Source organism: Apis cerana, linkage group LG10, assembly GCF_029169275.1.
Source record: "Apis cerana isolate GH-2021 linkage group LG10, AcerK_1.0, whole genome shotgun sequence".
Classification (NCBI taxonomy): domain Eukaryota; kingdom Metazoa; phylum Arthropoda; class Insecta; order Hymenoptera; family Apidae; genus Apis; species Apis cerana.
In genome coordinates this window covers 8,306,317-8,328,435 of record NC_083861.1, presented here as the reverse complement: position 1 = coordinate 8,328,435, position 22,119 = coordinate 8,306,317, and the positions used below count along the sequence as shown (strand labels likewise).

The 22,119-nt window shown below is 37.6% G+C and overlaps 2 protein-coding genes across 9 annotated transcripts in view; one reads left to right on the top strand and one right to left on the bottom strand.

The window, feature by feature from the left end:
* Positions 1-22,119, top strand: part of LOC107993093 (uncharacterized) — a 31,449-nt gene that overhangs the window by 1,994 nt on the left and 7,336 nt on the right. For both annotated transcript variants that reach the window (XM_017049299.3, XM_062080082.1), the window contains one exon: positions 21,655-21,860. In XM_017049299.3, coding sequence (XP_016904788.2) covers positions 21,655-21,860 — 206 coding nt within the window. The remainder of the gene's footprint in view (positions 1-21,654; positions 21,861-22,119) is intronic.
* On the bottom strand, positions 4-21,678 carry LOC107993096 (uncharacterized). 7 transcript variants are annotated; one of them, XR_009831347.1, is made up of 7 exons: positions 21,538-21,678; positions 15,812-15,951; positions 14,382-14,630; positions 13,118-14,209; positions 9,252-9,690; positions 5,453-5,816; positions 4-3,200 (listed from the first exon to the last, which is right to left on the bottom strand). XR_009831347.1 is itself a non-coding variant. In XM_062080101.1 (4 exons), the coding sequence occupies exons 2-4, from the start codon at positions 13,826-13,828 to the stop codon at positions 5,530-5,532; spliced, it is 1,437 nt and encodes a 478-aa protein (XP_061936085.1). In that variant the 5' UTR covers positions 13,829-14,209; positions 19,268-20,384; the 3' UTR covers positions 4,631-5,529. The 7 variants fall into 7 exon arrangements, 1 of the variants encoding a protein (XP_061936085.1); XR_009831345.1 differs by lacking the exons at positions 15,812-15,951; positions 21,538-21,678 and adding an exon at positions 19,268-20,384; XR_009831349.1 differs by lacking the exon at positions 21,538-21,678 and having other exon boundaries at positions 4-3,195; positions 15,812-15,946.

The window sequence follows — 22,119 nt, the reverse complement described above, 5'->3', positions numbered from 1 at the left end:
GAATTATACTAAATAACCAATTTTTCTTATATTCATATATCAGAGAAGTTATAGAACGTTTAACAGTATTTACATACAATTACGACCACATAAGTTTTATGTACATTTAAGAATATTGAATAACATGAACTTATAATATAGTATGGGGAAGAGTGATATGATATAATAGCATGAATCACTAAAATTATAAAACATGATTAAAGTAAAAGTTAAAAAATTATGCAGTATATATAAGAAAAATATAAGATAGAACATTTTGAAAAGGAATATTTTTTTTAAATTAAATTTCTTTGAATTGTTTAAATATATATTCTTAATGTATCAATTTAAAACGTATTTATAAGAATTTTTCCAAAAAATTGAAAAAAAAATCTATTTGAAGATATAAGCGTTTTCCATTTTGTATAATAATATGCACAATTATAAAACTAATGAACTGATTCTATATTTACACTTTTTCCCATACTTGGCTATAGTAATCCTATTGGGTTTACCGTGTACGAAATAACGTACATATCATAACTAACCATTTACAGATACAGTAAATTGGATTTCTTAAGCAGGCACTATTCAAAGCTCCCTCTCTTTCATTCTTCTCAATATACATATTACATTTAAACATCAGATATAAATTACTACACATGTTAAACTTTTTTAAAACCTTTCTTATGGGATCATAATTCATTGTTGTCGGGATACATTGTATGACTAAAACATAGAGATATGAACTTTTTTAATTTAACTATTTGACGATTGAACGAATCAAAGGAACGAATTAAAACATGAAAAATAATATCGTCCCTTTTTAGTTAAAAGTTTTAAAGCTTATTCTAATTAAAAGTAGCGTGTAGATCTTCACTTCTGGGCGGCTTGCAGTAACATATTTGCCTCTTTCTAAATGATCAATTTAAAAATCAATTAACACTATCTATTATTTGTTTTACATATAATATATCCTTATATACATTTAGTGGCAGAGGCTGTATGTCTGCGAGGTGTAAGCTTTTATATTATTATTGTAGCTTAGTACATTCAACGATAATATCGATAGTCTGATTAAGAAAGAATCCTTGAAATGCAATTTTTATCTTTTTTTTTTTTTTTTTTTATAATGATTAAAAATTATGATATGAACTAAAAAAAGGAACATATGTATTGAAAAATGGCATCTCATTGGCGTTAATGAATGTAATAATGATTTCTTTGATAGTAATCTATGCTTTATAACATACTAGAGAATACCCTGTTTTCCAGACTGATATAATTATGAAAAAGATAAAATATAAAATCTGAAGTTTAATGATGAATCGTGTTAACTCGTATAATCTCATGATTTAATTAATATTCTCGTTATTCTATGCAAAAGTAAACGAAACGATATTTCGACATTGAATCATGTGAATTCTGGCTTTTTTCTTAAACAGACAATCGATACTTAGTATTTGACTACCATACATCGCTATATACAGTTCTACTAATACGTATATTCATTATCTTTGCATTCATAAACGTATATAATCCCTAAGATTCGATTAATCCTAGCTAGGAAGCCAATTACTTTGAGTATCGTATTATATTTATACGACTTACTGCACAAATCAATACAGACTACTCGCGCTGCATGTATCGTTTTATATAAAAAGAACTAGGAATTTATAGTCGTTACTCTTATGCGGTGACTTGTGTGTTTGTCTTTTTGTGTATATAAAAACACATATATATCTACTACATATATACATATGTGTTTTTTTTTCTTTTTTTTTCTTTTTTCTTTTTTTTTATATATATATACATATAAATATATATACTTTTTATATATAATTATATATATATATATATATGTATATAAAATCATTAATATACGTAGATCATCGAAACAAGACAGATTTTCTATTTCTTTTTTTCCTTTCTTTTTTTTTTATAATCATATTTTTGCAGAAGAAGAATAAATTTGACAGTAGTATCCCAGAATATTCTCCGATAACTATCGCATTTTAATTCTCGAGAATGAAATAAATTAAAAAAACATTCACATGATAAAAACCGATTAACCTTTCACACATTTCATTGTTATCGTAATTTATGATAAAAAAATTTGGTCACAAGCAATATATTATACTCTATTTCTCGTGATTTAATCCAATCGTGTTCGAATAACTAAACAATTTTTGTCGTTTTTTTATATGTTTTATTGAATTGTATTTCAATTTTTATATTGGAAACAGTGAAAATTGGAGCATAATTTCTATTAATTGAATTCGCGATAAATATGATAATGTTAAAATTTTTTAATTAAAATAGGAACCAAATAGCAGAAAGATATCGCATTTATGTAATAGCGACGATAGTTATATTTTACATATTGTGATATACTACACATGATTCGCGCGGTAAAAATTAGTATATAACGTGTTTGAAACGTTCTTTAGTTCGATTTAAAGAGAAATAGTTTCGTATAGGAAAACTTACTGCTAAAAATAAATCTACAAAAGTAATTGATTATTTTCTTCTTTTTTCTTTTTTTTTTTTTTGTTTGTTCACCGACCGTACGAGGACGGAAAGACATGTAAGGAATACGCGTAGAAAGAGAATCGAAAGGATACCGAAAGGCATTCACAGACCTTCTTCTTTCCTTTTATGCAGCTTCGACGCACTTCTGCTTTCTTTTTCACTTTTTTTCTCTTTTTCATAATTTTTGTTTGTTTTTTTTTCTTTTTCTTTTTTTTTGTTTTATCCCATTGATTTCTTAGTTCGTTCTTCCTTGTAATTTGTTCATGTCGATTCTCGTTTCATCGTCCGTTATGTGTCGTTACGCAAAAAAGAAATTTATTTTGTTCATCAGCACTTCGAATAGCATTATCATGCAGACTTTGCACTATGTATGATGTCACGAGGAAAATGTATCTTTAAAATCTCATTTATTTAGTGAATTCCACTTAATACGTGGTGACTTCGAAGAAACGAAGCCGAGAATACGGATAAAATTATAACACTAGTCTAAACAGTTTCATCTTGTAAATAAATTTCTATCGTCGACTAACAGGATCCAGAGCGTATTTTATTCGATAATATACGAGGATTAACGATACATTTTTCTTGCAACGCGCAAAACTTTGAACGTTATTCGCTTATTGTGGGCTGGTGTGCTCGTGAGGTCAGTAGAATCTTTAGAAACCTTAGCTCCGGTTTGTGGACCTATCCTTTAAAAAATGAAGATACGCCTTAGTATTTTATATAAACTTGATTTGGTCGTTCGTTTATGTTATTAATCTCGTCGCGATATCGATTTATCCCGTTTTAAGTTAAACTGGTCTTTTTTGGTCTTTTGGATTCTATATTTCTTATTTATTTATTTATTTTTCATTATTCTAATATTCATCCCTGCCATCTTACTTAATTTAACGATACTCGAATCGGACGTGACTTATCTATTTTCGCGATATAAATGCTCGCAATACAGCACTACTCGTTTTACACTAATGGAATAATCCTATCTATTCTAGAAAATTTTGGTATATATCTATATAAATTAACGATGTGTCCGTCATTTAATCTCGTTTTCTAAAAATATACCGAAAACTTGACTCTAAGAATCAACATTACCAAAATGCTTGATTCTAATTTGATCACCGGAGTTCATGGAACGGATGGATAAGAAAGAATTCGATGAAAATAGAGGATCATTAATGGAATTAAAATTAACGAAATAATTAAATTCAATACGATTGACGCAAATTCTCTCTTCGATAATGAAATTGAATTAAATCAAAATAAGTGGAATTGATTATCGATGTATTTTTTTCTTTTCACTTCTTACTCTATCCAGTTTGAAAAAAAGAAATTGGATAAATTGTTGGCGTCCAACTCTTTGAAGACTTACTTTTTCTTTCTCGTTATTTATTGAATATTTATCACACATAAATATAAGATAATTTAATATATACATAAATACTTTTTATATAGGAAAATAAGTTTATAATTAAATGGGCGAAATAAATTTATATACATTTTCATTTCATTTTAATAGATAATAAAAATAGAAAGATATTAAGAAAATTAATGAAAAAAAAAATTTTTAATTTAATTTTTTGGCAATTTGGCTTTTTTTAATTTTAAAACTCAGTTTATATAAGCAATGTTCATTTAATTGACAAAAGAAATGAGGATATTTAAAAAAAGAAAACATTATTTGAATAATTTCAAATAAATTATGCGGTAACGACCATTAATTATTTACGATAAAATTAAAATGATACGTATATATGTTCTTAATAATATTCTTAGTAACACTTCCTTCATTAATATTTAATTAATAGTCACGTGTTTACAAGCCTTGAATTTACAGATTCCTCCTGGTCGCCAATAATTCATCGATGGAAAATAAAAAAAAAAATAAGAAAATCGATCAAATCATCCATATCACAAAGAAAAAAATGGATATAAAGAAGATAGCAACTGATAAAAAATATCCCTCCTGCCTCTCTCAAAAAAAAAAAAGTAAAATCATTCGACTATTATTACTCGATGAATCAGCATTATTCAAATTATTCTAGAGACGACATTTACAACAGTTTATTTAATCATTATTCGTATTTACGCAGACGTCAGTGATTCGATAATTGCCAGGACATTGCTCACGACATTTTCTTTATTAAAATTTAAATTCACAGATTTAGTAAGTAACTAATCAATTAACAACGAAGAAATGAATCGTGGGTATTAGAAAATATCACTACGATTAATTAATACGAGATTAAACGAGAAGTTTAATATTGCAGCAAGAAAGGATAGAAAAACTATATAAGTTTCTGTGAGCAGAGGATGGGACTAGATCTCTAAACCGGTATGAAATTACGACATTAGATCGAGAATAATCTATTCGTTCCCTATACTCGGTGTAAAAAAGGTACGAGAAAAGATACGTTTGTACGAACAACGCGTGATTTGAAAGTCAAAAAAAAAAAAAAAAAAAGGGGGAAAGGAAGGATCAAAACAGGAATCTCCCTTCGGATTCGACGGAAACGTCGATTCACGCGAAAATCAATAATCCGAATATGATATCTTTCGATACGTCTCTACAATCTGTCGTGCCTATAATAACGTGTGTATTGTCTTTTCTTTCTGAGTGAAAGATCTCTCAGATACTCTCCCTTCCTATTAAGTTCCCCCTTCGAATCGAACGAAATTATTACCATTATCATTACGATTGTTTTAATTCCTGGATATATATATACAATAATATAACGCAATAAACAAAATTCTCCAATCCTTATCTCTCGCATTTAACGATTAATTAATTCAACTAACTATTCGACCACCAACGAAAATCCGAAGGTTGATTCGCGTTTGTCGCTTCTCTTTTAAATAAAAAAAAAAAAATTGTCCTCTCGTACGTTTTAACATGGTTATTCGCGTGTGTGTGTCAGAGCCACGCATATACAGATAGGCTTACTTATACACGGTGATCTCGGCAGACCGATTGCTCCTGTAGAGGAGACGGTTCGACGTGTTTCGCCACCACTTCCATAGTCAGGTGCGCCTGCTTTGACCACCGGCTGTTATACCCGTACCCGGGCTGCCGCCGTTCGACAACCACAGCCTCCTGTTGAATTCTCGCATTTCGTAATTGTTGTTGCCATTGCTTTTCTCTCTGTTACCGCAATTATGGTTGGCCGAGGTAGGCGTTGTTTCCTCGAGGATCAGCGCGCAATGACTGTTCGTGTCGCTGTCCGCCCCACCATCCTGCAAATTGTTCGCCAACAAAGGATGCCTTCCGGTGTTGCATTCCTCCGTTTGAATCAACAACGATGCATTTCCTGAAATTTAAATTTTCCCTGTTATCAAGATGGATAATTTCGCAATATTTCTCTCGAGTGAGGGAAACGATCGTAATATTTCTTTTTACACGATGTGTCTAGTGAAATTTTTGAATAGTTTCGAAACATCGATATAATATCCTCCTTTCGAGCGATAATTCGAAAAATAATTATATATTCTTCTCTCTCGTGTTTTGTAAATTGTAAAATTTTATTGCACAATTTTTTTTTCTTTTTTTTCTTTCTTTCCGAGAAACTCGTCAACCGTTCCGAATATAATCTTCATTATCATATAATTAAAATTATAAGTAAAATTTTATTGCACAATTTTTTTTTTCTTTTTTTTCTTTCTTTCCGAGAAACTCGTCAACCGTTCCGAATATAATCTTCATTATCATATAATGCGCGTTTTCGTGTCGCTATGCGTGGCACAGAAATGGCAAAACAATCGCAAGAACCTTTGACTTTTACACTGCCATGCTATTATTAACATCCATAATGATTGTAACGTAGTAAGCTAGTTATTGATGTACCTCGCGTGTTATCAGTCTTTTATTATACCGTCTCCCTATCAGTTTAGCTTGATCGAGCTTGTTCGTTCGAGATCCGTTGATCGCACGCATTCGTGCAGATAACACCCCCCTAGATTAGCTAAGCCGATAATGAACACTCGAGACACTTTTACAATCTTCGAGATTGATGTAATGTCGTAAGATAAGAAAGAGAATAGTTGAACAAGTTGCGGATTATATTCTCGATCGGCTCGAAAGGGATGTAAATTCGATTATAAGGGGAGATAATATACATTGGATTATTCCCTTTTTTCCATAACGGAAGGGAAAATAAGACGGGTATTTTTATGCTCGTTTAGGGTTCTTCTTCCCATTTCCAACGATGAATGTTTCGCACAGATGGCAAGCAACTATGCGATGTCGATACATCTTTTCAATTCTCGTGTATTTGACTGTTAAAAATTGATCGCTAATTTTTTAACGATACGTGTTACGAATTCTACGTGTGCGGATTCGTTTCAAAAAAAAACACGGAAAAATTTGTAAAATCTATTATGGAGATTATCCGATGAGAAGAAAACAACTCTCCTTTATCGAGAAATCGAGCTTCGAATTACATTGTAGAAGCTGTGCTAAGAATTTAACTAATAAAATCGACAAAACATTTTCTCCATCGAGAAAAATGATTATCGGGGTTTTTTTTTAATCTGGATAAAAAGACAAAAAAGTGTCGAAGGAATGATCAATTCTGGAAAAAGAAAGGACAGGTTGACAAGATCTCGGAGAAGCATTCTTCATGCTGTCTCTTCAACAATCGAAATATCTCGAGAAGATAATACTGGAGATTTCCGACTGCGAGATTTTATCGAAACTTTCATTATCGATATAAAATATTTTAACATCCGTAGAAAAATTGGCCTGGCAAAAATCGATATACTTCTCGTGACCATAAGTTCGAAGGAATCGTATAGAGATGGTTTACAACGATTATAAACCGTGTGACTGATAATAATAGACTTTAAATAGAATCAATTTCCACGCTGTGATCAGCGGGTTCCCTCTTATCGTTTCGCGATTTGACCTTTGACTAAAAAACCGTATATACGATCCCTATCAACTTTAAAATTCGTTCTATCTGTTTGTATAATTATGAGACGGTACGAACAGGGTGCTAAATACTTATTATACTCGAGCACGCAATGCCCTACTTCTTCTATTCCGATCCCAAAACGTGCAGAGGCAGGCATATACGGCCGAGTTATATCGCTTAAATGACTAGCCCCGACCCAAGATCGCCAGCTTCAACATGGAATTATTTCACATTCGTCGACTGTGAAACGAGTCGACTTTCGTTCCTCCATGCACGCAGTTCTTCCGTGTCGTTAACCCCTTTGTTGTTTCGTGCCAATTATTTTTCGGCGCTTTTTTCTTTCCTTCCTTCCTTTACAAACCTCACACATCTAAATATTCAGTATATTGTTCACTCATCCTCCAATTTACTCGAAATACTTCCAACCACCAGGAAATACTTAGAAGAATACTTGAGAGAATATTTCCTCGTTTGCGACTCACGGTTTATTCAGATCATAAATCTTCGTTGGTTACGAGGATCGAAACTCGCGTGTTTCAACCGCGTCCATGATAGGATTTGCCTCCCTTTTCTGGTGTAAACGTATTTATTCGAAATCGCATGCCGATGAAACCAGTGATCGAAACACGAATCTCGATCGAGCTGTACTACACGCTTGCCTACACGTTTATCTTCGAGGAATCTCGATTGATTGATTCGGCGATTGCACAGTACGGTTCCGGTTGTATAGTTCCTCGTCAAGGAACTATTGAAACTTTCGTTTCGTGCTATTCAGCAGCTTTTTCAGTCTCTTTTGGTTCGCGTATACGAGATAGACCAACTATCGACTAGCTTCTGTGAAAAGATACTTGGGGACAACTCGTCGTCGTTTGTTCCAATTTCCCAATTTCTCATTGACGTCGCATCGATATAACTTCGTGTTTATCCAATTATCTCTCGTTACCTTTTCGTTGTTAATCCTATTTTTTTCTTTTCTTTTCTTTTTCTTCCTTCTCTCTTTTTTTCGTCACGCTTTTGCATCGTTTAAACCGTGTAAGTGCTATTGACTACGAAGCCAGCCAGCTGCGAGAAAAGTCGATGAAAGAAGTGAAAAAAAGAAAGGAAAAGAGAGGTCGTAATAAGAATCGTGGGATGACCTTAATAAACGTTAATCCATTTGTTTGATAAATCTCGAAACGAAAATCCCTGATAAACAGTTGGCAGCTACTGTGAGAATTTCCAGTTGAGGAAAAATGTATTTTTATAGATATATATATTATAGATATATATATCTTTTTTCCTCGTGAGTTTTCTTGTAAAGTAAGCAAAAGTCTGTTTAAAAGTTCCACGAGATCCGAACAATTGTTTTCCCACGTTTGCATATTACAAACTTTCTTGCTTTCTTTTTAATATTGTTTGGTAGGATAATTTTATACAATTCACGAGTTCACTTTTGAAATCCTTTCATATGAAATGCTTTGATGTAAGACTATTTAAACACTTGGAAATAATCATTTCTTCTTCACAACGTGCGACCACCAAGAACTTAGAAAACTTGGCCTAATGCCACGCGGACGTCGAAACGCTCCTCTTCACGTGCCTCTCGCCCAAAATCAAACGTGTACATCGTTCACATCCCATACGCGAAACCTTCAAAATCATTTCGAAACGTTTATTTGAAAACTTGCAAAATCTTTTCCCAAAGATAAATGTTCCAAAAATTCAGAAAAATTTGCAGAGAAAGAACGCTTCAACTCTTATCCCTCTCTAATTTTTCCCCCATTTTCTAATTGCTGGAAAGACAAAATATAAGTCACGCGAAAAATGACATAACCGTATCAGGAGAAAACATACCGGAAGGGGTGACAGCGTTAGGCAGAGTGGTGCGTCGAACGATGCTCCCGTTGTTGGTCGCTTCCGGTATCACTTGAGAGAATGGTGGTTGCGCGAGGGTGGTCGCCGGCGGCGGTGGCTCCCTTAACAATCGTATCTTCTGTATCATCTCCCTTATCTCGTAACGCAGTATACCGAGGAAACACAATTTGGCGAACGCTATCACGCAGAAGCCCAAAACGAACAGCAAGTCAGCGGTTTTTCGTAGCCATCGTATCAACGATTCCTCGCATCCTCTCACGTACGGTTGACAACTGTCGCTAACGTTGCCAGATGGTCCGCAACAGGTGAGCGGCCATCGGCCACCGAAATCCTTGGGGCCGGTCACACCGCAGCAGGTGAACTCCTTCTGCAAACGGTCCCATTGCTCGCTGAATCGTAGATCCTTCCCGTACTCCATCTGCAACCAAATCAATAATCCGAGTTCGCGCCGATAATCAAATTCGCGCATTCTATACGCGTTATATATGCGTGTGTGTACGCCGGCGAAAGAACGAAGTTCATAGAACTGGGAAGTTTTCGACTTCGCTCGAAACGTTATCGATCCGATGGAGGCTAAATTTACGCATCGTTCGCCGAAAGAGTATCGGCTGCGGATATTTTTAAATGGATATTTTTAACCGTTGTTTCGATATCGAACCGTTATTTATGAGTTAGACCGATAGAGTTATAGCGTTGTAGAGTTAAACTGCCATTTGCAGGATTTTCGATGGAGTTTTCTCGTTATCATCGATCGAAGGATAATTCGCGATCATAATTCGTGATAATTTGGCAGATTTTTCGTTTGGAAAGTAGGTAAAGGATAGAGCTTTTTGGAAAGAAGGAAGGAAGGAGGGAAGGAAAGGATTTTAGAGCAGCGTCGATGGATAATAGAAATCGAGCGGACGATACTGCATGTATCCAGGTCGATTATTCGAGGGTACGCACATTTTCCGTCGATTATGCGATCGACCTAGATAAGAACGGGGCTAAGAATAATGACTGCAGATACGGATAGAGAAACGGGGCGAAACGGAGGCCAAAGATCGGAATTGTTAATAATCCCCGTGACACTGATTTTTCATCGTGACGAGTAACGAGGTGCCGGTAAACTAGTTCACTCTTTCTTAATTAGCTCCGTCACCTAGTTCATCCCCCAATATTTTCCGAGTAGCAAATCCGATGCAACTAGCGAAAAAAATATTTTTCCTTTTTCTTTTATTCGAAAAAGAAAAACGAAGAATTTTTGGAAAATTATTAAAATCATAAAAATGAAGAGAGAATTTCCCGTTCGAACAACGTGTGCAATTACTGTAATATATCAACGTGCAGCATTGATAAAAATTTCAGACTGTTTAGGCTCAACGAAGCTTATTTAAAGTTTCAACTTGTTTCCGCTCGATAGGTGGTAATGTGGGCACGATTAAAACTTTCAATCGGCAATTAAGAATTCTCTAAAAATAAACGGCGCCATTTATAAAAAGTAAAAGTCCAAGTGAGAATCGATTAATTTCGAATCCTCGTATTTTCCAATCCATTATTTTCCCCCGCCCAACGAAATTATTCATTCCAATCGGCGTTAATTTATTCTTCCTTCATCCCTCCAAGTATATACATATATATCACTCCATGCTATTCAGAATCGGTCGATTGATTTTAAAGTTCGATCGAATCGGTCGTTGCTTCCCCCTGTGTATACGTTTTTATATACACACGATATAATAATAACGCGGAGCGATATAAAAAAAACGAAGAAATGGCGCAAAGTATGTTTGCATGTTTATAAATAATTAGTATATATATGATATAAATAACGATACTGTACTCCTACAGATCGACTGATACCGATTACACAAAATTACAAAGATGCAAACGGCGTCGGATGCAGAATTATCGTTGCACGTTTGTAAGAGCTAGTCTGACAAAGTTACTTCTCGAATCAAATTTAGAGTTATTGAAATCATTTTAATATTTAGCCGAGTCTACACCGCGGCCGTATAATTCCCCAATGTCTAACGATCGACGTTATATCCTATTCCTTTCACGGCGGAGATTAAATCGATTTTTGGCCACCGGTCGACCCTGTATATTTTTTATGTTTATCGATTAAGCGGCACCGGGAATAGCGTTTCAATACACGTGGACAAAGTTTGACATAAGATCGAATGAGAAATATTGCCACGTAATGAAAACGAAGATTCAATCGGCTCCGAGAAGCTCTCTTTTAAGATTGGGAGAAGGGGGATGAAAATGTACGATTACCACTTAGATTCGCCAAGTCAGCCATCATCCTATTTATGATTCACCGACGATTTTTCTGCCAGCAACGCGAGCGTTTGGACTCGATCCCGGCTTCGACACCGGAAACCTATCCTTTTCCTTGCCTTGATACTTTATCGAACGTTACGATGGAAGTGATAAGGGTACCACGCCTCCCCTATTTTCCTTTCCTTCTTTTCTCCCCTGAAAACTTCCATTTCTTTCCTACTTTTTTTTTTCGCTGCTTACGCTCCTCCTTCGATACCCTTTCACCCTTCGAATTTTGGGGCAAAATTATCGTTGTTCGAAATTCGTTTTCGACGAGAGATCGAGGAGGGGATAGGTGCGAAATTTCTAGCTTCTCGGGCGAAAGTTTAATCGAACATAGCAAAGACGTTTTAAATTATTCCAACGCTAAGACATGCGATATATCGCGGGGCTTCGATAATTTCTTCAACCCTGCTCGATGTATTCTTTCGCGTCGATACAGTATATTATCTTCTTCGCATTCCGTTTCTCGCGTTTCTTTTTTCTTTTTTTTTTTTATTCTATCTTCCCCATTTCGCACGAATCGAGGGAAAAATCGAGCTCGGACTCGATTCGAGTAGATTTATCCCCTCGTAAGAAATCCATCCCGGGGCTGTTGATCGCGATATTACCGATTCTCTTATTGCGAAAACGAGCCACTTATTCCTCCGCTAACGACAACCTTCCCTTCCATACATGCGTATAATGGCCCACTCGTTCATCGAGCATAAAACTCGATGATATTTGCTCGTCGTGCACGATATTCTCGATTTTTCTTTCTTTAATACCCGACCCAGCAGCTGAGAACTACTCGTTCAACTACTCGTGGTATCCGTTTCGATATCGTTTCATAAATGTGAACAAATTTGATACGAATCTAGATAAGGGAACACGCATTCCCCGTGGACAATAAAACGATGCCGTATCCTGTGCGTGTTTCGTATATCGAATTACTATCGATCGAGGAAATTGGGTGAATAAAATTCGCTCGCGATCGATCGAGACTTTCCTTCTCGAAAGTTGATTTTCTCGTATCTCCCTCCAAAGTTTCCCTCGAGTCTCGACGATTAACTTTTTCCACGGGAGGTCATCTTGAGGTGACCTGAGATGAAGTTCGCTTGGAGGTAACACGGTTGAGTAAAGCCGCATCGAATACGATACGTATAGAAAAGAGATTTCTTCACAAACTTCTTAGTCCGTTGGAAAAGTCTGAGCGAGATAATATAGGTCATTGAAGCAAGGGAGGAGAGAATTATACGATTGGATCGCTGGACCATGATTAGAATCTAGATTCCAGGATTTTGCCAATCAAGTTCTTTTCGTACGAAAGTTGTACTTATTGCAGGATAATATAAAAGAAAAGAAAACGAATTCTTTCTGAATATTACTTTCAGGCATGGCGAAGTGTAACGTTACACAATGCTTCTGTACGATTTAGAGAAATATGTAAAAGAAGAGAAAGAAATTAAAAAAGAAATTAACTGGAAATCCGAGTGTGCTCGTATACGTTCAGATTCATAAACGTTCCCAGAAAGAAAAAGGAAAAGATATAAAATACTGACCTGCAATCGTTGCCTGAGAGTAGGCCTGAGCTCGGCGCGCATCCTCTCAAACCGGAAGACCCAGGCGACCCCGATCACGGCGTCGCCGAAAAGAAGCGCCAGAAGCAGGACCCAGTAGGCGTTGAGAAGTCTTGCGCTCAATCTCCTCGCCGCTATACAACCCAACAATTGCACCAAGCCCAACTGCGTGGCCAATGCCAGGTAAGCGTAGAGGGCTGTCGGGTCGTATGCACGGGGCACCCCAGGCACCACGTACCGGCGTGGATCACCGGTGAATAAAAGCGTTCGTGAGACCGCGGCCGCGAAGCCTAGCGCGCTACCGAGCAGCACCAAGTTACAGGTGTAGATCCAGAGCCGGTAATATCGCATCGCGACGTCCTGGCCACACTCGGCGCGTCTTTGGGACGTCACCGACGCCGCCGCCTCGTCGGCGGCGCACGAACGATTGCTGTCTCTTCTGCTACCTCCTTTAAGTATGTCGTCGTTCTTATTGTTATTGTTATTGTTAATGTTAATGTTGTTGTTGTTGTTGTTGTTGTTGTTGTTGTTGGTTGTCGTGGTGGTGATGGTAGTGTCAATGGAGTGGCTGTGCTCTTGACAGTCGTCGAGCAGGAATAAGAAGGGTGGCTTCGCGTTGCAGTCCTTGTTCGCTGTCTTTTGGCTGTGCGTCGACTGCGGGGTGACTGAACGTTGCAGCAGCATCACCGTCATACTATCGGTGCCTCCCTGGTACGCGTGTCCTCGTCGTTAAGGATTATACCGTCCGGGTGGAGAATGGAAGCGGGAGGCGTGTGTGCGTGTACGTGTCGTGTGAGTGTATGTGTGTGTGTTGGTGTGTGTGCGTGTGTGTTTATCGAGATCGGGAGAGCTTCCTCCGCGTCGAGGTGGACGAGCAAATGTGCAGAGTGAGAAACGGCGCGTGTCACGCGAGCCCCCCGACAGTGGTAGCGGTCTATTGTAACTTCTCGGCCAATCGGGAGAGGTTCTATATATCTCCCTTTTCTCTCTTCTTCCCTCGACCGCCGCGTTTCTTTCTTCTCCTTTTTGCTCCTCTCTTTCTATCGATTCTTTCGCAATCGCCGGTGACGATTCCTGTATTCCGGGGAAAAAAATTGGAAAAAATCATGTTGATGACGGATTTAAAGCACCGTAAAAATATAAAGTTTCGAGCGATTCGAATGGTTTGTGGGATATATATATATGTGTGTGTGCGTGTGTATATATATATATATGTTGTATATACGAGCGCCTGGAACATGCTTACCCGGCCGATAGTTTACAGCGAGCGGTCTCTGTTCACTGGGTTAGGGGATTGTGTTGCCTCTGTGTTAATAGATTGATTAGGACCAGTTTGATTACGGATTACAGTGTTCGAAGCAACCGCTTGGACAATTGTCCGTCTGACAAATACGTTCTATCGTTACTGTCTGACCAGAACGCTAGATCACTACTCCATTATTTCATTGTTCAATCTCCTTGAATTCTACTTTCTAGGGTAAAACATTCGCTGTATCTAAAAAAAAATCATTGCATTCACCGTTTATTAATTCTATTCTCGTTATCGCTCCATCCACTTAACGATTCGTAAATGATTTCAGGGATGATCGTTATTCCTTTAGTTGAAATTGAAATTGAACGTTATCGAAAGTTCGTTGCAACGGAAGATGTATATAAGCCGAGGAAGGCAAGGGACCTCTCCGTTTACCCGAAATTGATGGCGCTAGTTAGCAGGACACGATTCGAGGTAAACGATCGAAACAGAAACCAATCGAGTGTCGGGAAAACGGTTTCGGCCTTTTGTTCCGGTGTGGCGACAATACCGCGTCACAGATTTGTGTCAACGATGTAAAGCAATAAAGTTGCCCGATAGGGGACGATTTATCTTGCGGAATATCGGACACCGAAGCGTTCGCTCCGTCCGCTCGCTTTCTCCCTCCTTCTCTGTCGAGGTAACCGTCGAAAATTGATAAAAATATCGGTGCAAGAGCGGGCGAAATGCGCATCAATAAAGTCGCGAGCAAGGAGAAAGCAATAAAGTTCACCGATATATAAAGCTAGCGTGGATATTATAGGCACGAAATGAAAGAATTAATCCTGAAATTGTCTGGCTCGAGGAATCGAACTATCGTAGGGAGTGCACGTATTTAGTTATAATCTATGGATATTCGAAACGCTTGGAATTTCGTTTGACGAAATAGAGAAAGGGTTAACCCTTTATTGCATGAATTTTTGCGACGAGTTGAAAAAATATATACGGCTGTTAGTCTTATTTAAAAATGAGCGCGAAATAAATAATGATAAGTACTATTCTAACAGCATTCTTATTTTTTTAAAACATTGACGGATACATCTCTGTACGTATTTTGCACCCATGCAAAATAGGAACGCATCTTTGAAATTTAAGTCCCCGAGTGGAAACGGAATGCAATAGAGGGTTAATCTTGTAAAATCAAAACCGTGTTACGAACTGCTTTTCCTGCAGTTGCTTTTCTTCCCTTTCTTTTTTTTAAACAAAATCTCGAAAGGATTTTTCTCTCAATTTCACGAAAGACACGCACGATCGCGTACTATCTGATATGCAATGAGCGGCGCACAGATACGGCAAGGAGTAATTATTAGCTTTCATCGTGATAGATCACGTAGAAGCAATATCGCTCGCTCGTGAAACGGCACGAACAGGTCACTAGCGTGTACCTCGCTAAATTGTATTTCTTTCTGACAGTTCTAGCGTGCAATAGGCAATTCTATTATCGATCTTCCTTAGCCAGCTAGTCGTGTTGCGCTGTGCTCTCTCTCTCTCTCTCTCTCTTTGCGGGGAGGAACGAGTTGAACAACTGCAAATGAAGGAAAGACAAAGAGTAAACGTACTAATGCAAAAAAAAAACGATCAAAATTACAAACGATACGAAATGACATTTCATTCCACGTATCGCGTATTGTATACTCTACGAAGCGAAAAAGTAAGAAGAGAAAGAAAGAAAAAAAGGAAATCGCATCGAAGAAAATATCCGGGTACAAATTTTGTGTCCAATGCAATTTAACATTATACGATACGATATTTTTAGACGAAACTATGAGCATAATAATTTTTCATCGCTCGATCTCTTTTTTCAAAGTCTGATAATCAAATCCACTACACGTTCAGAGAAATATGATTCGGAACTGGAAATTTTTCAAACCCACCAGAGGGATGATACTGTCAAATATATACATATACATATATATATATATATATACATATATATATGTACCAGAGATGCGCAGCTACTGGGCATTGGTTATTTTTAACAGAAATCATATCGGTAGCAGCATCGTGTTTCTTATTAGACGGCTTACGTCAACCCAACTTGCTTTCGTTTCGTTCGAATTAGAGAAAAGTGCGAAAATAAGAGAAAGAGGAGGAGGAGGAAGGAAGGAGGGTATAGGTGTATCGAAGCGAGAGAAAATACGTAAACGAGCACAAATGGATGATGAATTCGATCGTGGGACGAAATGTCACTGCTCGATCATCAAACGAATTTACATTTAATAATAATAATCGAGCTGACAAACAGTTGTATGACATTTAAGATCTATAGAATCCTGTTAAATTTTCTTTCGTTTTGTATCGTTGGATGATCAACCCTTCCTTGCCTCTAAAAGTTGATAACTTTTTTCCACCAGCGGCCACTCTCTAAAGTATTCATCGTTCGCTTGCTTTCCGCCTCAAAAGCTCGGCAAATACGGTAAACAGAGTGTCTATCCCGTTAATGAGAACTTTGTTTTGAACCATGTTAGTGACTCTAGTGAGCCGAATATAAACCGGATGAATTAAACCGAAAATGAAGAATAAAGCTTGGATACGTAGGAAGATTGTAGATTCTTCTTGTATCCTGCGAACGATTTAAGAGCGTTATTTCTAATAACAAAATATTGAACAAAATATTAGCTAATTTATTACTCAAGGATAGAATCCTTCGTGAATCAGCTAGAAAAGAAATATACTTACGGTATACTATTATATAAGCTATTTTGCATTCTTTCGTCTTATTTTAGCTTGTTTAACGCTCTATTTGGATCCGTTGGATTTTCCTCATATAGGATATTTTAATATTCCGTAAACTTTTCGATGCGTGGATTCGATGAAAGTTTTTATAATCAAATGTCTGCTACGAGTTTGCATTACATATTTGGAGGGAAATTGTCGATAATAACCGGTGACAAACCGGTGTGTAGAAACGCTTAAAGCGTTTCTGGAAGAAGGAAGTGAGAAGAAGTAATATACGGTAATTGTTCAAAGTTTATATGGTCAAAGGGGCGAAAGATTTGAGAAAAGGGAAACGTGACGAAACGTATGAAGGATTCACGGATGAATTAACGGGCTTGAATTCTTGGCACAGAACGAATATGTCGGCACGTATGGTTGGGAATCACTGCACCACAGTCCTCTCGAGCCCGTGTTGGAATATATGTAGCTACGTGTATAGATAAACACATGGAGTGAGAGAGAAGTGGAGACGATACATGCATCCGTGCTTCAGAATGCACACATGTCCAGATATGTGTACATGTATCCATCGTGTGTGGGTGGTTAAGTGCACGTTGTGCGGGATCTAAGAAAAGAAAGTGGGTAAACAGAAACGAGGGGATCGGGACGGAACAAAAAGAAATCTCGTCGTCGATAAATTTTCTTCTGGGGAAGATCTTCAATGGGGCAGGGATAAAAGAAAAGAAGCGTAAGAAGAAAAGAAAGGAATGGAAGATTGGTTTGGCAAGTGTCGGTGTTTTCGAAAATGCGAATATCGATGCTCGCGTATCGATGTTACAGGATACAGGAAAAGGATGAACTAAGAAGAAAGAATGATAACGGAAGAAAGTGAAGGGCCCATCGATCGTTTAACCCCTCTGCGCGCTTGCTCCAATGCATTTGCAAATTAGGCTTAGAAGAAAATTCGAATTTTCATTTTAACGCAACAATTGCCATATCGACGAATCGTTATAATTCGTTGTACGATCGTATTGTCGTATTATCAAAGGAAGAAAGATTCGAAAGATGAGGATTCAGACAGTCAATGTCCTGGGTCAATGTTCAGCGTGTTCAGGTTGGTGCGAATACCGGTGAAAAAAAGCGGGGACAATCGATCCCCACAGGATGATCCCTTTTTTTTCGCCCCCGGTGTCGCGTTAGCTTGGAAAAAGAGAGACAGAAATCTCTATCTCTATCTCTCCCCCTCCCTTTCTCTCTCTCTATCTCTTTCTCTCTTTCTCTCGCCAGGCTTGGAACAGAGAGTGAAGGGAGACCTGACCTTGTCTAGTGAATTAAACGACATCGCGAATACCTTCACGGAGAATAGATGTCGATGTCTTTTTTAATTAAAATTCTTTCGTTACACGATAGACGTGGAGAAACGAAAGGAGTGAAAGGGGGATGGAAAGGGAAAAAGAAACACGAAGGGAGGAGGAAAGAGTAGCCAGGAAGAGGAGCGGTTTTATGCGAGAGAGCTTTTAATTAGCTATCGGCGCGAATGTTTGTTACCGTTTGGAGGAGAAGCTGGATATACCGAGAAGGGAAAACCTGGTGGTGGGTTGAGGGTTGAAACTCGACCGAGCCGAGGGGAGAAGGGGGTTGACGTTATGCAATCCTCCTCCCGACCTTCCCACAGAAATTTATCATAGCTTTTCCACGGATCCCTTTCCTTTCTCACCGTTCAATGACAAAACACAAATTCATTCGATGCCTATTCCATTGTAAAGGCCCCGCCTCGATCGCCTCGGCCTTGTATCCGTCATACTCCTACCTTCTTCGCGGTCCAATTATTCGCTACGTCTTCTAATAGACGAATCTTTATCTTTCTTTTGTTATTATCCTTCTTCTTCTTCGCTATTCGTTTCGTTCGTTCAAAAAAAAAAAAGAAAGAAAAGAAAAAACGGGGAAACGATCAAAATCTATCGACGAAAAAACGGTATGAACGCTTAAAATCTCGGGATTCTTGAATAATTACCGATGGTGTTATTATTGGCTTTTCGCCCTGCACACACGTGACTCCACACTGCTGCCAGAAAATCGAGGAAAACCAGCTGATTACAAAAACGAGACGAAGAGAGAGAGAGAGAGAGAGAAAAAAAAGAGAGAGCTTTCGAGAAGTCCCCCATGTACGTCTCGTTACTGACCTTTTTAAACGTGCGTTACGCTGTCACGGTGACACAGCATGGTGAATCGAGCACGCACATCGTCATAAGAATCACTAATATCACGAGTAGGATTAAGCGTGAACAGTACGAGCGTTGGTACAGCGAGACAGTCACGTCACGTCTATAAGCATCGCCGCGACCGCGAGCCTCATCGAGACTGTTTTCCTTCTCGTTCATGCCAAAAGCACTGGCTTCCGCCGTTCCGTTTTTACTGCTTCTGGTTTTACTGCTTCTCCACCACTATCATTCACCACCATGATCCCACGTTACTCGTCCTCCGCTTCGTCATCCTTCCCCTCGACCTTCTAAACTCGCCGTTCCTATCCCCTTCCTATTTAGCCTTACTTTTGATCCCGTTCTAGCTGCTCGGCAATCGAGCGGGACCAACAGCTTAAACGCATAACGAAACGAACAAACACTTGGACTCTCAAACACGTACGTACGCGGTTTACCAACGGATCACTACTCGACTTCACGTTTTTCGCGGTGCACTGGTAAAAATAATATAAGATTGTTTTATCTAGAAACGACACACAACGATACCACGTTGAAATTCTATCGGCAGTTTCTCGTGGGAGGAAGACGGCCACTATCGCGATATCTCTTGCCACTATCGTGGAAGAGACAGTGGTGGTAACGCGGCTGGCATCGGGAAGAATTTTCTCGCGTACAAGGGTGGCTGTCAACAGCGCCCGAGGTAGGCAACCGGACTAACTGGTCGCGCTGCACGGTGTCGGCGACAGACAGCGCGACCACCGACGAGACGGAGATCGACGATCGGTTCGGGTGTACTCGAAAGGGATGAAACGAGAGAAAAGATCGGTGAGAGGCGGCGGTGGCGAGGTTGGATTGCGAGAGAAAGGATGGCATTGGAGGGGAGAAAGCTCGATGGGGGTGAATCGAGCGTTGGTAGGGGTGGCCGACGGGAAGGGGAAACGTAGCTTTGAGAGAGAGACGGAGCGTGGTGGTGGAAAATCTGTGGTGGCACGTGTGCTTTGAGGGGTGAAGGGTGCGTGGCTAGTAAGAAAGGGAAAGAGTAGTAAATAGAAGAGAGAAAGTGGTAGCGAGAGAGAAAGAAGATTGGAAATCTGTGAGAATACATAGGAAATGAGGAATAATGTAAGTAGATTCAGAAGAGATTGGGAAGAAAATAGAAAGAAAATGCAGATGCGAGAGAAGCAAAATAAACGGTAGTGAGAAACTTTGACGAGGGATGAATAGAGAAGTGAAGTAAGGCCGTCAACCATAGATTCAAGGAGGAAGGAAATAATTAAAATATCTCAGAAAATATAAGAAATAAGAAAAAATAGGAGGAAAAAAATGAATTAGATAAAATAGGAAAAAAAGAGAATAGAAATAATTTTCAGAGGGTGGAAATAAAATAGACAATCATTAGAAAGATAAATATTATGCATGGAAAAGAAAGAGAGGAGGAAATAGAATAGACAATTATTAGAAAGATAAATATTATGCATGGAAAAGAAAGAGAGGAGAAAGCAAAAAACTGCTCGAGAAAAAGTATGAAATTTGACAAGGATAATTTTGTGAAACGAAATATAAATCATACGATAAAAAGAAAAATGAAAATACAATAATATGGAAAAAGATGCACAAAGAAGATAAATAAAAACGATTAAAAAAGCCAGTTAAAAGAGGAAAAATAAAAGAGGAAAATTTTCGAAAATGTAGATAGGAGAAAACACAAACGAATATAAATATGATAATCAATTCAAAATGTCCTCTTTCTGTTCAGTGATTTAGCAAGTATCTTCAGATTAAATCCTCGAATTGAATGATTGTGATAGAAAAGTGCGCGAAAGGCGGGAAATACTAATCTCCTTGAAAAATTTCCCGCTTTTCTCATATTTATTCTCGATTCATCTAACTAAAGAAAAATTAATCTCTTGAACATGATGTCTCGAAACAGCATGTGTTATAGATATAATCATAATCGAAAATAGCTTTATAACATATCTATATTATAAAATAATTGAAAATTATATCAAAGAAAAAAATAAAATTTTATTATTTCATTTATATATCCATTAAACTAATTTTTGTATTTATTTTCGCATATTTTCAAATATTTTTTTCTAATTCGTTCTTTTACAAAAAACACCTGTTATTATTCATATATACATATATTATTTTTTTATGGGATTGCTATAGGATTTTTAATTAAAAAAATCATTTTTAACAGGAATAGAAAAAAATAATATAGACAAGAAGGTTAATTACTGATCGCTTACCGTTATTATGTAGAATTCAAAGACGATCGATCAATCGAGCCCCGTAGTATTCGACGCGCGATTAGAGGCGGCGCATCTTTTCCATATTCCGGATCAATAATCGACGTTTTCTTTCAGGACGATGGTAGAACGCATGCCGGTAGAAGCCGAGAAAGTTGCGGCGGGGTCGGACGAAATATCGCCAACGCCTTGATCAGCCTTGGTCTGAATGCTACGCGGTTAATATCCGTTGTAGGTAACGACCAGCCTGGGAAAGCTATAATTAAAAGTCTAGGAGATGGTGGCCAGACCGTTGAGCAGTTGTCAAATATGAACACAGCTAGGTACGCGTTACCTTTCTCCGTTAATTTTCCGCGAACGCTAGATCATCGATTTTTTTTTTTTTAATAAATTATCCCAATAATTATAATTGTTTCTTTTTTTATCTTCTTGACAAAATTATAATTTTCTGATTATTTAATCATTATTTATTTAATCATTAATTATAATTTTGTTTTTTTATACTCGAATTATACTAAATTCAATCATTATAATTTGAAAGAACAAAAAAAAAAAGGATAAGATTGTCCTTATGCACTACTG